The sequence below is a fragment of the Galleria mellonella genome, unplaced genomic scaffold (genome assembly GCF_026898425.1).
Source record: "Galleria mellonella isolate WM207_F2 unplaced genomic scaffold, CSIRO_AGI_GalMel_v1 utg19, whole genome shotgun sequence".
In the NCBI taxonomy this organism is placed as follows: Eukaryota; Metazoa; Arthropoda; class Insecta; order Lepidoptera; family Pyralidae; genus Galleria; species Galleria mellonella.
Window position 1 is genome coordinate 380,951 of NW_026442028.1, and position 18,548 is coordinate 399,498.

At 31.8% G+C, this 18,548-nt stretch overlaps 1 protein-coding gene across 1 annotated transcript in view; it reads right to left on the minus strand.

Moving 5' to 3' along the window:
- Positions 1-679: 679 nt before the first annotated feature.
- The window catches only part of LOC113521248 (uncharacterized), a 224,028-nt gene continuing 206,159 nt past the window's right edge, over positions 680-18,548 (minus strand). The window contains exons 4-11 of the mRNA XM_026906728.3: positions 11,690-13,529; positions 8,744-10,876; positions 8,093-8,370; positions 7,771-7,977; positions 7,004-7,293; positions 3,881-3,992; positions 2,745-3,008; positions 680-2,305 (exon numbers count right to left, since the gene is read on the minus strand). Coding sequence (XP_026762529.2) covers positions 2,174-2,305; positions 2,745-3,008; positions 3,881-3,992; positions 7,004-7,293; positions 7,771-7,977; positions 8,093-8,370; positions 8,744-10,876; positions 11,690-13,529 — 5,256 coding nt within the window. The 3' untranslated portion in view covers positions 680-2,173. The remainder of the gene's footprint in view (positions 2,306-2,744; positions 3,009-3,880; positions 3,993-7,003; positions 7,294-7,770; positions 7,978-8,092; positions 8,371-8,743; positions 10,877-11,689; positions 13,530-18,548) is intronic.

Below are 18,548 nucleotides of genomic sequence, written 5' to 3' on the forward strand. Positions count from 1 at the left end.
GTTATAATTAGATACATCGTTATTTACCCCGCGCTACAACAACGTCGAGAAATGAAGCACAGAGCTAGCTGTATTACATTTCGCCCGCGGTAGAGTTTCATATCAGACCTAATATTGTGTTTTCTTTATACACAATCCCGTGTTACGGCGATTGTAATAAAACTCCGGATCGGTTAGAGATGTTGTGATAATAAACTGAAATTGCTCGAGTATGAGATAAGGAATGGTTGTTTAGAAGTTTTGAACAGTTTTCAAAATCCACATGTATTTTCTCCGGTATCATGTTTACTCTTCTTGTATTCGTATAGCCTCTGGCAGTAGCCAGTTGGTGAGTTATCTTTATTTGATACGTGAAATAATATACATGTATATTTAATGCGTACGTACCGTGTAGCTCCGACATAGAATGGACCACCCCTTCCTTTCCCGTGGGTGTCGTAAAAGGCGACTGAGAGAATTTAATGGTCGAGAGATGGGCAGCAGCGTCCCTCTTAAAACATCACCTAACTATGGTTACCAATCCATCTGCCAAGCGTGGCAACTACTGGTAACCCCTCCTTTATGTAGGAGGCCTATGTTCAGCAGCGTTAATTGTCTAACGGCTGATATGATGATGAATGCATATATGTGCGTGAATGTAAAGATTATTATTGTAAATAAAACAATTATTGAATTTTATTTAGTCATTAATTTATTTCCTGTCCTCACATCTAGTAATTACATAACAAATACAATATTCTTAAAGAAGAAAACATTTTCTTGTTATTTCTAAATTACATTATATAAACTTAAAATATAACTACATACAATAAATACAATTCAATATGTGTATTTTTTTTTTATAAATATATACTATTAATTACACGAAAATCCCTTAAGACTAGCCAGGAAATTATTATGAAATTTATATACGATTACGTAAGAAGTTTCATTAATAATTACATTTTACGTAAGAAGATTCAATAAGAATTACACTTCGTTTAAGAAGATTCATTAATTAAATTGCGTGTAAGAAGAAGATTGTGTAATAATTACATTTAAATGAATATGTTTCAAGCAAGTTTTTTTGTGTATTTTCCTTCACTTGAGGATAGTTTATCACAGCTATTAAAGTTAATTATGTACAAAGACATATTTTCTTAAGCTATGATTCGTTATTAGTAAAATTATAAGATATAGGGCACACAATGTTAATAAAAACACTATATTTTGGTGTAAAGCTAGTGTTAAAACTAGTGGCAAACGTTTTTAAAATATATTTACATTTAATTATTGGTTTGATTACAATTGCATTTATGAGTAGATTATAAATAATCATTATATCCAATTTATTTTACAAAATATTTGAAAATTACAGTTTTTACAAAATGCATTTTTATATTATAGCAATTAACTACCTATTTACGTATTACTCAATTTTCTATTAAATAAATATAAAACGGAAAGAACTTTTTTATTTAAATTAAAATTAATTAAAATTGTGTAATTTATTGCAATTGCAAACTTGATTAAATAAGTCTTAATAATATCTATTTTGTCCGTTCTATATCTAGATAATAGAGTTACCATGGCCATAGATATAATTACTTCCTTATAGTTTCAATTTTCCGTCAATTTTATTAATATATATATTATAATTTAAAGCTTTCTACGCTGAAATTATATATTGTATGAAAATTTTAATATCGATTAATTTGCAAGTTTTATTGTAATTACAAGTAATATAAATGCAGTCAAAATATATGAAGTTTTATATATGTTATCAATCTAATATTATAGTAATATTCCAATTATACAATGTAAATTATAATATATAAATTTTTTTCGAGCGCAGTTTACAAGTATATGAAAAATTATTTCAAGATTTTAATTAAAAAATAATATTATCCTGGGAAAAGAAATATTACTGCTGGGTTTCTATCTGATAAATTAAATTTTAGTAGTTACTATTATCGTTATTTTATACGTTTTTCTTATACCTCATTTCTCATTTCTCATTTTCTCATTTTTACCAAAATATCCGATAATATCTAAACTACAAAAAAAAAATATTATTTAGTTCCACATCTACACTGATATATCTGCGAATAACAGTTTCGTATTAACACCTCAAGATTTGTAGCAAATATTGTTATAAATATAATAAATGTAACCTGTCAACTATATAAGTGAGTTAGTTTCTTGTCAGCATGGGGTTTATCATGATATTGGCAAGCGCGTTTCGTCGCTTCCGCCACGTGCCCGCGCCCTGCGCGTGATACTGCAGCTGGCGGTACCACGTGCGAGTACGGGAGTTCTCTTCTGCCTGTAAAATAGAACAAACTTTTGTATATTTTGTGTAATTAAAAAATAATCTGTCCAATAGTAAAGTTTTTTATTGTTAGGAAGACAGGAAAGGTAAAGATCCATCTGATACGAAGAGGTAACGTCACCCATGAACCCTTGCAGCATAAGACAAAACGCTTGTCTATTGATGGCCTTTTAAAGATTTGTTAAATATATGATAATAAGTCCGATTTCACTATTTATAAATAATGGATCTGATGATGAAGAAAAAATACTACGTGCTTACACTCTTTTTGTCTCCTAAACATCGCAGGAAGCATTTATAAAGAAAATCTTGAAAAAAAATTAGGACCACCTAGCCAACTTGGTAATGCTTTAATATCCTCTTACAAGAGAGAAGGAGTTAGGGGCTTAGATTTAATTTCCATTATTTTACTTCTTTTTCTCTTAAGACTTACCTTAAAAATATAAGAATCCTTGGTCGTTATTTCATGCACTTCGAAGAAGTGTTCAGGTTCATGATCTGCTGCAACCACACACCGGTCTAGGAATAATGGCTCCCTCTGCAACGTGTATCGACCCGCCTTCTCCCTCACCAGTAAGAGAGCCGCCTCTCTTACTCCACTGCGCGCAAACAACGCATCTCCCTCTCTCTCTCTAGCCTCACGGTCTCTAGCTTCTCGGATTTCTCGTATCTCGTTCGTTTTGTGGGCGGTCGTTGGCTGGGAAAGTAAACAAATTACCAATCATTAAAAAACTATCTCTAGTTATTAAAAAAGGATTTTTAAATATTTCTACTAAAAGGAAAAACCAGACATTACACGTGCAAAGTCGCTGGCGAAAGCTACTATACTCGTAATATAAAGTTGTAAAACTATAATATAAATTGCTACTATAATATTAAATATCAATCCATAGTACTTGCAATAAATTTAGTAGAAGCAAATTTTGCACTAATGCACTTATATTGGTGTTTCTGCTACCAGCCAGAATGCAAAAAAAAATTATCATATTAGCATTATATAATATATATTGAATATTGATTTATTTGTTCATGAAATTAAAACTAATATAATAGTAAGTACTTAAATAAGATTACCTTTTAGACGTACAACAGTAAAAATTCGAGTTCATAACCCAATAACTTCTCATAAAACAACTACCTATTTTCACAGTAATATGTATATTTCTTTATTTAAAGATAAATTATAAATTGAAACATTTTCAAGCGGGAGGGATAATAATTATTGGAATGTAATTTAAATATTTTATTAATATTTCCATATAAAATTGCAATTATGTAATAAACTGTCAATTGTCTAATTTAAGACGATTAGTTGATTTGTTTAAGCATAATGTGGAAACAAACAAACAAACGAACTCACTTTTACATACCACATTAATAAAGATTATATATATATATATATATATATATATAAGAGCCAATTTTGAATTACTAGACTTGTATCAATTTCTTTTACTAGGTTTGAACGCAAAACAAAGTCGGATGTTACTCTTAGAGATAACAATAGAGAATAAAAACATACAAATATGTTATTATCTATAATATACAGATACAATATAACAAACATACCTTTCCGTTAGTTACCAAAAGGGCGTTGATTGGCGTCAGCTTGATTGTGCGCCCTTTTCTCCAGTTGTTGTCGTTTGGCTGGGTGAACAGCAGCTTGCCTTCCATTGCGAACCTTGTTGGTAACAAAATAAGATACAATTCACAATGTTATTCCGTTTGTGAGGTTAGCTGTTTGTGGTGTCAAGAATTTCTAAGCCGATTATTGTTTACGACGACTGTTCTATGTACCCTCCGAAGCACGTAGCGAGTGACAATCATTTATGATCCAAATTTAAATATGAGAAATTCAATGTTTGCTGATTTTCGAATTCAGTATTCTGGATTTGCATTTACGCATTTTTCGACTAAGCTATCTCTACTAATATCATCACTAATTGTCCATTTGAATCATTAATTGTGCACTAGCATTCATACGACTCTCTTATGAATTACATTAAGATTCTGAACCATCTAAATCAGCTATCTCCCTACATTTGAAATTTGTTCGCCTAGAGAGAAGTCCTCCGATATCGAGTTTGCCTATAAAAGGACATCTAAATTGACGTTTTTGAGTATTGTAACAAGGATTATAAAACTTGATAATTTTCTTAATTTTTTTTACCATTTTGAAGTATTCATAGTCTAAAAGTATAATTTTAATTATGCATATAGTTAAAGTAGCTTCCAAATGTTATTGTAATAAGACTACTAAAAATGACTATGAGATGTTGTCTTGTGCTATGATGTATTTTAATTTTAATTCATACAAGGCAAATCTCAGGAAGCATTATTGCGTGTGACGTCACATTTCATCTCTCGCATCCCAGTTGTGTGATGAATAAAATTGCGGAATTGTAATAAAACGAAATTACTCTTCTTGTCATCTTTACACCATTTTTGTTATTATTAAATCTATTTATCTATTACCGCAGCCTACTCGTTATGGGATAGGTAGAGAGAACCGAATGTCTAAAGCCTATATTCTTGTCCCTATCGATACATACAACTCTTGGTTCCTGCATTCATGAATCATTTTATTTTTGCACGCCGGACACCTTTGACTCCTCCCTCAAATAGAACACGATATATCAAATCATAATAAATAGTCTAACTTTCTACTGTAAGCATAGGCTGTTTGGATTTTATTGATTAAGACAATAACTCAATAATAGACTCACGTAAATAAACGGATTACAATTTATCTACTTCAGAATAAAATTGTAGGCATATTCAAAATATGTTCATGCATGTATTCTCTGATGGGAAGTCATAGACAGTGATTGGTTATCATTTTAGTGAATACAGTAATAAAAAAGACAGCATTTCGTCGACCATATCCAGATTTGCAAAGAACGAGTACACCGCTATCACAAGTATTTTTAATGATATCATTCGAAATTTAAAATAATTTATAAAGTTTTTGGTAACGTAATATTCGGAGTCTATTTTTAACTATTTATTTTCTTTTACATTTAGGATTTATCTAATTTTATATCTTGCAAAAACCTTTCCAATAATCCACCGAGTCACCCATAAAGCTCTTTAATCTAGAAAGGCTTAAAGCGAACAACGGTTTTATCGTCTAATAACATATTTTTAAACAAACATTAGAGACAACCGTCTTCAAAGGTTATTTCCTTTTTACACGTATAATTACTTGTATTTGTGTAGCAGGAGCAATAAAGAGCCCCAGGGAATAGCTCTTGATGCCGTTACTGGTACTAAAGCGACGATTATCAGGTTTATGGCACGAGTGATAGGAGCTGGCGAGCTTGATTGCATTTGCCCAATATAATAATTTGCAGTACTTTATGTGGATGATATAATTTCAAATAAAATTTATGATGAATAATAACTATAGTGAGTCATACTGCATTATAATAATGGCTCCTATTGAGTTCGAAACAAGTCGAGCATCCCCGAATTCAAAACGTGTGTAAAGCCAGTCCGTCTGATAGCAAACGATTACTGTAGCCTTTGAAACCCTTTGACCCTGAAGAAACCTTAATATATCTTTTTTAACCCTATACTGTAGTCTCCAGGGAAACCCTCGGCAGGGAGCTTATTCCACAACCTGAGCGTTCGCGAGAGAAAATTTCTTTGAAACAGTACTGTACGTGACCATTTAGATTCAAGCGTGTGCAGATAAATTCTCTGTCAATAGCTACTGTATTCACATTTCATATAGGTTACTCTTAAAATGTAAACTATTACATCAATGTCAATTTTTAAATCACAAAATGCAGTGTTTGACTTTTAAGATTTTATTATAAGACAGATTACCTTTCCATATAACTAGCTATGCTCACAACTTTATTCGCATGATCAGAATACAAAATATCTACCTATCTCCTCCACCATACCAAATATTATGAGTAATTCAAATCTTATATTGCTTGGTTAAGCTATTGAGATACCAAACATTTACATTTATAAGGATAATTATTTAAAACGTATTAACAGTTTTTGACTCGGAACATAAGAAAACCTGCGACCCGCAATGGTTCTAGTAATGGGGTCATTTGTCCCATCCACAGGGACTGTGCCACGATTATTCGACAAACATCTTGAATTATCAAGGGCTAAAAATTTATTTTAAATTACATGTATCACATTACACATTTATTTATGCAATAATCTGTTAAGCACATTATAATAAAGAAATTACATTTAAATAATCCCAAAAAATATTACACTATTTATTTATTTTTTGATATGAAAATGAAATAAATAAAGTTAATACTATAGTAGTATATAGTATACAACAATGATGCATAAATCAGACAAAACTTGTCAATCCACGGTCCGCGGATTCTAAAATCGAGTTCCAGGACAAACCTCTAAATTAGTTCTGGGTGGTCTTTAATTACTGGGTACAGATAATATGGATAATGAATTTACTGGGTACAGAGGAATAACACCTAAGTCCTCAGTAATGGCAATGCATGGGGGGTATCATGGGCGAAACAGTATACTCTGCTATGTCCATGGTACTGCTCATGTCTATAGGCAACGGTTACCACTATCCATTAGGTGGGCCGTCAGCTTATTTGCCATTCTAAGTTGTATAAAAAAAATTAAACTATCGATTTAGATTTTAGATACTGGTTTAGTGAATGGGTTTTCAAAATGATATCGTCATACCTGGCGTCATCATGATTCCAATCCAAGACGTCGACGGCCATTTTCCTCAGCCTTATGTCAGCGACGTGGAGATCATGAGCCGTTCGCCTAGCAGCCGCCAGGCGGCGCCACAGCGGCACATCTCTAGCTGCGGCAGCGGCCGCCGCGGCAGCAGAGTTGATCTCCTCAAGTCTGGACTCGACGCAGCGCTGTGCAGCACGGACATCTTCCCGCTCAGTAGCACAGGCGGCGGTCGCCCGATACAGCCGCGAGAGAAGGAGGGGATATTTTGTCACGCGTTGTACTGGCACCTGAAGTCAAGATTGGGACTCGTATTAAACAAATTTGGCTTGAACAAGTTGTATACATATATATATATATATATATATATATATATATATATATATATATATATATATATATATATATATATATATATATATATATATATATATATATATATATATATATATTGAAGTTCATTTATAATTTTGAAAAATTAGGAACTACGGGGATTACCCCGTATATAACACAATGGCAATATATGAGGGGTATAATCTATAATACCCCTCACATATTCCCATTGTACTGGAAGTTATGTATGTAATGTTCATATATGCTCATATTTTTTTTTTAATTCAATAATTGTATGAAAGTTTACAATGATATTTTTCGCTCAATTACTGTACTGTAATTTACGGTATATAAGCTGGTGATAACACATAGGATTCTTTTAATCAAAATTCACAATAAAGCCATAAGTCATTAAAAAGTATCTAGTAACATACCATGAGAAATGAGTTTAGATTCATTCGCCTCAAGACCGTGTTTTCCATCTGAGAGACGCGTAAGAATATCCTCAAAAGTTCCTTCTCCTTCTCGAGACCGGCCAATAGAAGTGCAGCTCCTGCTTGTTTTACACAGTACGATTGGAATGCAGTCAGCATCCCAGAGCATTCTAAGAGAATCTTACCAACGTTCACCGTTAACAGATCCTAGAATACAGAAAATTACATCACTACGATTTATTTAATCAAATTGCAACAGAGTTAACAAAATGTAGATAATGATAAAAAAAAAATAATAATGTAATAGCGGTATGTTCTTTACCTCGTCTCCTTGGTCAACTGCAATTTCTAGGCCATCTCTTAATTTTTCAGATAACACTTGATTATTTTCAATTAGCTCTTCTACGTTCAAGAAGATTGCACTTAATTGCTCTTGAGTAAGAAGGCCAGCTACCAGCATAGGTTTGTAAAACTCTTCAAGTATTATTTGTAAATCTCTACCATATTTTTCTTCAGTTTCTACTATTTCCGTAATGATTTCTTTCCTTTCTGCTCTTTTCTTAGCACATTTCCGGCATACTAGAGGAGCGTAAATAGTACCTAAAACATTTTTAAAACAACTAAGATTTTTTTTCAAATTTCCAACTGACATTAGGGTCTCAAATGAACGAAATAAATAAAAATAAAAAATGAATAAATGATTGATCCCATATAAAATCGACTTAAAAATTAGGACAAAACTTTAATTTAAAAACTGAACTACTAAACCGATTTTGATAAAATTTCTTTAGGATCAATCTGTAAATATATTCTTTTAGATAAAACAAAAATAATTTTCTAAATTGGTTTAAGACTAACGAAGCTATAAGTTATCAAAAATAAAAAATACAACTGTAGTAAATTAAAAAAAGTCTTTTATAATTTGATATATAAAAATATAGGTTTAAGGTTAAAAAAATATTAAGCGATTTACCTTGTTCTGTTATTTGTGTTTCAACTGCACTATCACAATCTTCACACAGATGAATAGGGGTATCTTTATCACTTAATGTATTACAAGGCGAAGTTTTCCCTTGTAATCTACTTCGTGAAGATTTACTAGTTTCTGAACCGACACCAGAATCATTTCGCTCAATTTCAGCAGATGTTTTCTTACATACAATAGCTTTTTCTAATGTCTCGTGATTAATTATAAGGGAATTGTCTTCACTTGAATCAGACGCGTTTGATAACTGACTTGTGTTGCTACTAAGATGTGTACTAATGTCAGTAGTACTGCTTTTTTCTTTTGGTGTATTTAACATACTGGATGAATCATTTCCATTAACATAACTAGTAATATAAGTTTCTTCATCATCAATTCCTCTTTCTTTGGCATCCACTAAATATGATAAAATATCATATTTGGAGGCACCCTCAAATATTGAACGTGAACCACTACGTTTCTCGTCATCTAATAATAATAAGGAATTTGGTGGAGGGTTTGATGGCAAAGGCGGTGGCATATCTCCTATCTCTTCATATATAGGATCACTATTAAGACGAATAGATTCGTAATGATGATCATCGTCAGTATTATTTGCAATTTCGATTTCACATAGTGCAGCGTCTACCAACATCTGGTAGAACTTCGATCTCGTAGAATTCGTATCATCCTCAGTTGATAATTCGCTTGCTGATGCATTGTAACAATCAGACAATGGTTCAAGATCTGAAAATACTCCTATAGCCCCACTCTCGTACTCCATACTTTCATAGGGAGCAGAGCAGCCATTTTCATCATGTTCTGGACTATTATTAGTAGATATTTGATCTTTATGATCCTTTTCGTTGTTTTCTTTATATATTTCTTTCTTTGGTGTATTTTCTGGCATTTTATCGGTGGTTTTATTCATTTCTGTTTTCAAGTTCTTTAACGAATTTTCTATAAGCTTTTCGATTGTATTATTGGTGGTATCATCAGCACCTTCTTGATTTTTAGTTTCTTGAAGTTTTATTAAAGAATTTTCAATTAATTTCTTAACCAAATCTGAATCTAAGCCTTCTGCTAAGTGGCCGAAAAAAGGATCATCAAATAGTTTAGTTACAAAATTATTATTTTCTGATTTTGTGTTTTCTTTACTATCAGTTGTACATTCTGAATTTTTATCTTTTTTGCCACATACATGAGGGATTAAATTAAGTCTTACAGCTTCTACAGGATCACATAGTATTGTTGATAAGTCTGATTTATTGCTTGTTTTATTGTCCGTATTACTCTCATGTTGAGTATAATATTCTTCATAAGTACTGCTGTCTTCTTTGTGTTCAGCTTTTTCTGATAATACAGAACCTATATATATTTGACTTTTGGACTTTTTAACTGCATTTTCTGGAGATCCTACACTTATAGTAACAGTTGTACCAGTTTGATATGTATTACATGCATTTCCAAAGTCATCATTAACAACAACAGATGATAAATAAATAGGAGTGTCGCTGCTGACATTCATTGTTGAATAACATTCGTTGCCGTTTATTTGTATAGATGTTTTTCTAGGTTCATTTTCCAAAAATCTCATCGTTTGGGAAGTTGCTTTTGTCTCTTCAGCTTCATCGGAATCGAACTGTTTCACTCGTAAAACAGTTTTCTGTTCATAATCATTAGCATCAGACCATTCATCACTAGTAGAACTTGATGAATTATTTCGAACAAAACGAGTTTTGACATAATTGTGTTTCTTTGTTTTTGATCGTTCTTTAGCCTTCAATCTTGGTGGAGGTTCTGGAGATTCTAAAATGCCACGTCGCAAGTCGTGCAAGATATTTCGTGTTATATCACTGCTATCACTTAAATTACCTGATTCAATATTATTCTTAGATAATGGTATAGTATTATCATCAATATGGGTATATTCTCCTGGTTTAACTGGTTCTGGGTTGGTTTGTTCTTGATTACTTTCAGTTTCATTACCAAATGTAAAAAATACTTGACTTGTATGGCCATGCTTGTTCTTTGGCCGTAAAGCCATCGTGTCTAAGAATTTCGGAGGACAAATTGATACAGTTGAAGTTAAGCGTTCGGATTCTGAGCGACGTAACACTGGTACCTTCGGTAATTCGTTATCTGGAAAATAAAATAATTATTATTATTATAAATACCGCGTGGCCCTGACATATAATGGGCCACACTTTTCTTAACCGTAGGTGTCGTAAGAGGCAACTAACAGAACTTAATGCTCTAGAGATGGTAGCAGCGTAAAATGTCACTAAAAACCTAGTTGCGATTACCAATCCACTTGTCAAGTCAAACCTATGTTCAGCAGTGGGCAGTTAACGGCTGATACGATGATGATTTTTAATATATCTTCAATAGACCCTTTATCCATGGAAGATAAGTATATATTTTTTTTTATTTTTTAATTAAATCTGTCATCATGTGGTCTATTAGGTCACATTTTAGCTATGCTTTGGAAATATTGTACACTTATAAAAATACTGTGTTTTGGGATGATACAATAATATACTAAGTATCATTCTGAATTACGCTGTTTATTATATTTCTATTTAATTTGATATATCGAACAAAAATAGCAATATCATTAAATAAGCATCAAAGAAATTTATAACAGATTTGGCGTGATGATAGATAAATAGACACATTCATATTTTATTTATAATATTAGAAGATATCCTACTAATATTATAAATGTGAAATTGTGTAAAGATGTTTGAATGTTTATATTTAGGAATAACAATCAATCATGATTGACTAATTATATTTAAACGACTGAACAGATTTGAATGAAATTTGGAACATAAGTACATTATATCATAATGTAAAATATATATACTTTATAAATAATGCATGTGCGCAAAACCGCATGGCTATGTGAAACAGTAATAAATAAATTTAAAGATATTTATTGTAAGTGCATACCTGTTACATTTGCTATAGAAGTATAATCGAGATTATTTTTCACTTCCGTAAGTTGAACATTGTCATCTATAGACGATGAGTACGTACTATTATTCACTTGTACATCTTCATATAGTCCAGTATCATTCTTAAAATCTTGATTAGTTAATTTCAATTCATTAGAAGCCTCTGCTTGGGACAAGCTATGACTCACTACATCTCCTTCTGCTACTACGTCTTCTGTATCTATATTACCATCTCCAGAGATTTCTCTAACAATATTTTGTTCAAGATTTAATTCAGCTGTGTATATAATTTTAGTTTCATCATTTTCTACTAAAAATTGTACTCGCTTGCGTTGCAATATATTTTGTGAAGAAATCTTATCTTTGGGTTTAGGTAAATAAAATTGAGAAGTATTTATGCGTGTAGTCTCAAACGAATCATCAGAAATGTCAGCTTTTGGTGATGAATCATTCAATCCGTAACATCTTGGTTTTTTCAAAATTGACTTTATGGTATCTGTATTATGATTTTTGTATTTATATATATAGTTACGCGAGCTCTCTGTATTCGTTTTTCTATTAAAAGATCTTTCAGGTAATCGTTGATTATCACTTTCACTGTCATCATCTGTCTTAATATTTCTGACTCTTCTTGGTGGACGTTTTGGAGAGGCACTTTTTTGTTTCGTGCGATTTGAAGTTGCTATACTTAATATTTTTTTACCCGTACTCTTACTTAATGACAGAGACTTTTTGCTTTCATTTTTTATATTTGGTAGTGTTAAAGTAGAAGAAGCTTCTTGTGACTTTGTTTCATACTTTTTGAGATCATAATTTACTGGATCATACACTGCAGCTTCTTCTACTAATGTTTTACCTCCATCAGCAATACGAATTCTTTGTCCACTTATAGCTTTAACATTAGTGTCAGTTCTTGATTTGTTTAGTAGTCTATTATTTTTTATAGACTCTTGAAATATGTCACCATACTCATCATCAAATTCAATTTCTACCATTGACTTTGATGGGCCATTTGACTTAACTAAATCATAAGGATTAATGTCACATGACAGAATTGACTTTTTAGTATCATTAGATGTTGTTTCTTCTTCAACCCAAATTTCATTGACACGACTAACTGATTTACTTCTACTTTTTCTGATAGACTCTGGGCTTGGTCTTTTTGATTTCATACGACAAGGACTGATACTTTTTGCTCTAGATCGTGTCGTTGCAAATTGACTTCCAATACGAGCTTCATGAGGCGGTGCTAATCTACTTCTCCGCATTAAATCATACGGATCGGCCTCTCCATTTGTTTTTAAAATGGTAGGTCTTGATTTAGTTCCTTGAACTCTTACTGTCCCCGCTCTAAGAATACCAGCCTCCCGGCTTACTGATGGTGGGCCTCTTACTGTACCTCCTACAAGTAAACGTGGACTTTCTGTGATTGTTAATGGCAAACGAGATCCTTTGCATTTCTTACATATACTGACTTTGGTTGAGCTTGTTTTCTTAGTACCATTTAGATACTCAGGACAGGAACATAATATTACTGCATAGTTATGTGGTTGTGGTTTTTGAGGAGTACTTATTAAGACGGGGCCAGAGACTTCAGGATAAGCTGCGAAGACACTCGGCCTAATAGGTGGGGTCTGAGTCCGAACGGACCCATAGAGCCAAGTCTCAGCATATTTCATTGATTTAGACAATGCTGAACCTCCTGGTCCGCTGATGGTTCCATACATGTAGGGGATTTCTGGAGATTTTTCTGAGGATTTGGTACTGCCAGATGTATTTATTTTTAATTTTGACGACCATTTCTTCTGTCGTGTACTCTCCGGTGTATCATAAATCTGTAACCAAAAAAAAAGTGAATCAATTATTTAGTACTTATTATAACTTTTAATATAATTAATATAACCTTTTACAATTATCTAAATCTATACTAATAAAATTATTTATCTTGACTGATTTTCAACGCACTTTTAAATTTACTAAGTCAAGGGTGCTGAAATTTGAAATATACGGGGTTTATTTTATAATATAAGAATTTGCTATGGTGGAATTTTTAAAATCAAAAGGGAAACACGACAAGCCAGAAAGCCGCGGACAATAGTCAGTATAATATAACTCTTATTACGGTCAGAAATCATGGTCTTAAATTATTTAAATCATACCTTTTTAATATTTATATAAATAACATAATTCAGATATTTAAGAAACGATAACTATATCCTATTTGGAACTTGGTCATTTCAAAATTGGGAATATTACAAATTTGAATCTAAAAGCATAAACTAAATAAATAATAATAAAGTATTATAAATGTCTATACTACTGCAAGTAACATTTGGTGTGTTTTGCTTTTTAATTTTACATTTAAAAATTATTCGTAAATTTTAGATTTTTTGCCATATTTAAATGTTTTTATCTATTTTCTTTTACCATAACTATTCAGCTCTAAATAAAAACAAATCAAAATACTGGAATTTCTAAAAACAATTTAATTTTATCTATATGTATAAAATAAAACATAGTCAATTTATTATATTGCATATAACACTCTCGCGTTTGTATTCAAACAAGAGTGTAGCAATTAAAACAAACCGTTGTTGTGGTTTATTTACAACACAGTTCTTTTGTTTTTCGTTAGCCTGATTAGCAGAGCCTCCTAAATTTTGAAAGTTGGACAGAATCCAATTAAGCTCAATGAAAAAGTGTGAATGATACCCCTTTTTTCTGCCACAAACAATGTGATAGCAATCTTTGTATTATACTTTGTTTAAAATATATTCTTGTGTTGCTTTATTTACAACTAGCTAAACACGACCCTGCTTCACTGTGTCTCAGTATGATTTGTAATTTTTTTTGTCCAAACATGTTTACAGAATATTTATCAGCTTTGTTACAAAGGAAAACATATAAAAATTAATTTTATTTGTATAAACTAATGACTAAATAATATTTTACACGGATAATACAAATATTTTTCTAATTAAACATTTTCTACTAGGATAGTTTCATTTAAGTCCACCTAACTAGACTAATTTAGTTAAACATATCTATATATGTACGTTGGTATAGTAAAAGGTGACTAAGGGATTTCAATAGTCCAAGGATGGGTAGCAGGGTCCCACTGAAACCATCACCAAAACCTAACTGTTGTTGCCAACTCGCCTGCCAAACGTGGTATAGTTTTAAATAGGTATATATAAATTTTAATATATGTTGAATTACATTGCTTATTTTGTAGTTTACTACAGGGTAGTTATAAGAGAAAAAAAAACATACAGAATTTTTATATCTTTACGATTTTATTGTAGTACTTATAGATATTAAAAAGAAATTAGATGTAATTCTCAAAACACCTCGAAATCAGGTCTCAGTGGTTTTGAAAATTGTTTAAACATCTCAAATACTTCACCGCCTTTGTAGTTGAGACGATGTGGCAAGCAAATTGTAGCCGTCCTATTTATTCAGCAAGGGTAATCAACATACCATGAATACTTGAGAGCTATAATTTTTCGAAGATTAGATGAATTCCTTTGGGTAAATGAGAATAATTTTACATCATCTTGATATCACATTCACTTTTTTTATACTGTTAAAATGAAACGAAGACGGACTTAGACTACTATTTATCCCGGTTAGTGAACATATCTTGGTCATGCGAACAAAGTCGCTTATAAAAGCTAGTATCTCATAATTACGTATATTACTGTGATACTCATGGCACCTCATGCATGCTTCACTCTTATGCATTCAAAATATATTTGGTGTGCACATAGCATTAAATTATTGGGATAAAGTTTAATTAAACATTTGTACACAATTGTTGATATCTTACCTAAAAGGTAATATTAGCTATTTTGTAACATCGAATATAAACTAAACGCTATATCGATTCCAGACTAGTATACAGGACAAACTGAATGCTTCCATTCTAATTACAAACCGGTAGCCGATGGCTTTGTTTCACCATCCGCTGCGTCACAATACCCCCTGGGACACTACCTGGTGCTTTTGATTTGAGGAAATTGTATACATTCCTTTCAGCAAGGTATTATTGAAGGTTTTCGGTTCAGAGTTTAAACAACAATGGATAATCATGGTTAACATATGACTTCTCGGATTATTGTGACTAAAAATAGAATTTATCGTAGATAGAAAACGAATCGTTAGAAGATATAAATAAAATATTCTTTTAATATAATAATTGTAAAAGTTTGTAACCACGGATGGACGGGTGAATAGATATATAGATGGATGTATGTTACTCTTTGGTTTGTACTTTTATGCAAAAACTATTGAACCGATTTGAATGGAATTTCGTACACTGGTAGGTTATATTCTAACTTAGTATATACAAGTCTTCATATACTGATTCACGTGAATGAAGCTAATACATATATGTATTAGCTTCGTTCTAGCTTTTACATATATGTACAAGCTTTCATTAATTTCATATATTTATAAAGATGGCGCTATAGTCTAAAATAACAACCGTGGATTGTGTCATTATAATATAACCTAATAATATATTAGGTTATTTGGTTAGAAGTATTTCAATTTCCCTACCATTAGTATTTGTGCAACCGCCAACATTCAAAGATTGACTACTATTATTGTTACCGGAAGTTCTATAACTTTCCATATTAGCCATCAGTCTCCGACTACAATTTCATCCACGCACGTTTTACAATACACGTTTTACTTCTAAACTGCACCCAAACTGCGAAAGGCTAACATTAGACTCCGAACAGCGATCTATTAATTTGCCTAGAGATGCCTCGTTTAGAGGTGCATTCTACAAAATAAAACTTAGATCAGTAAAATAGTTCTAATATATTTCGACTATTCAATCAGCACAAATTTATTCATGACACATAGGTAGATTGTTAATATAAATATACGTAATGCGCTTATACGTATTTTCTTTACTAGACCTGATTTCACCATGTAATCCTACACACGAGGCGAGGTGATAAAGCAACAATCCCTTAGAATGTGCCCTAGTTAATTCCACCAAGGCGTATTGTTACCCGTCTAAATGGTATCGTTTTGGATATTGCGTGGTTTTCAATTTACTCGAACAATAGCTTACACTGATAGCCTGTTGCGATTTGAATACACGGTTAAGCAAAATTGTACGATAATAGAAACGATGTTATTAAAAACTCGTATTATTATTTATGGAGTCTTAATATTATAAATATAAAAGTTAATGTAAATACACAACGGGAAATATATGAACTTACTATGTTTGCCGTTTTCGACGATTGTCTTCCGGATGATGTCGAAACAATTGTCGGAAACGACAAACATAGTAAGTTTATACATTTCCCGTTGTGCATGTACAACATTGTTAAAATATGAACATAAAAAGTGATGGTTGTAAAAATGTTTTTAATTGTTTTATGAATAAAACAAAGATACTTTTTACCGTAATTTATGAAATGGCAAAGGATTTACAGAAGGACAATATACAGGAACAATACATAAGAAGGACAATTCACTACCATATCCCAGCCTTCAAACCGAAACACAGCCATGCAAACATAACTGCTTCACGGTAGAAACACGAATTAGAGAGAAGTGCCCAAGCAAACGACTTTTATACAAAGTATCCTCTGGTATTAACGCATTATTTTAAAAGTATAATCTATCTGTGAAATTAAATATTATTCCTGAAATAAACATGGATCAAAAACCAACAATTAAGTATCATATAAACGTGCTACATTATTTCTATTTTACCTAAATTTGTTTTTTTTTCATTAAATCCAACCAGGTTTGACTTTTACGATGTTTTATGTAGATAGATGCTACGAGTATATATTGTAGATGAAAAACTCCACACTGACCCATAAATCAACCTTAAAATTTTTCCTTATCTTAACAAGCCATTAACACCCCACTGATGAACATGGGTCCGTACCCATAACAGGAGCATATACCTATAGATAATATAATAATACTATATATATATATATATATATATATATATATATATATTATAATTTTGATAGATAGGTTACATCCTAATTTAATATATAGGATACTTTACATACTGATTCACGTAAGAAAAGCCGCGGGATACAGCTAGTATTAAACAATAATAGTTTGCAATTATAAGAGTAAAAATTTAACAAATAAGTATCGATGCTGATTTAATTCGAAATTCCTTCTTTTCCAATTGTGTATTGCGCCTTATTAGTATCTTAATCATTTCTTAGAAGATTATAAAATTAAATGTAGTAACAGTAAAATTAGTTTCTTAGCTACCTCTTAGCGCCTTAACTGTTTAACCAAATACTATGAAATTTAATAAAACCATATCATATGGGATAAAGAAGGACATATACTACTGTTTATTTCACCGAATGAACACATCCTGGCCACGCGGACGAAGTCGGGGGTAAAAGCTAGTATTCTAATAGATTTAAAACAAAATAATACATATCTACTGTTGGGCGAAGTCATGGCAATCATCTTGTACACTAACGAAGTAATTATGAGTTCCCTTGTCGTACCGAGGATAGCCTCAGTATGCGAAAACTAAAGTGCAACTCATAAGGAAATAGTTCCAAGAGATATGAGGTAGCGAATGCTCAACAACTTGTTAATACTTAGTAGTACGAATACTCTATCTAGCAACGTCTTTATGCATGACATAAATATTAAAATAAAACCATCTCTCTATGAAGACAGTCTCAACTATACATATACATAACACGGAAATAGATCGAGATGTGACACGTCCAATTAGCACAGATGGATATAACGCCGACGAATTTCGGATGTGTATTAAATACTATGAGATTGAGATTATTGTACAGGGATAAAACTTACCACTATCTGCAGAGAAAAAC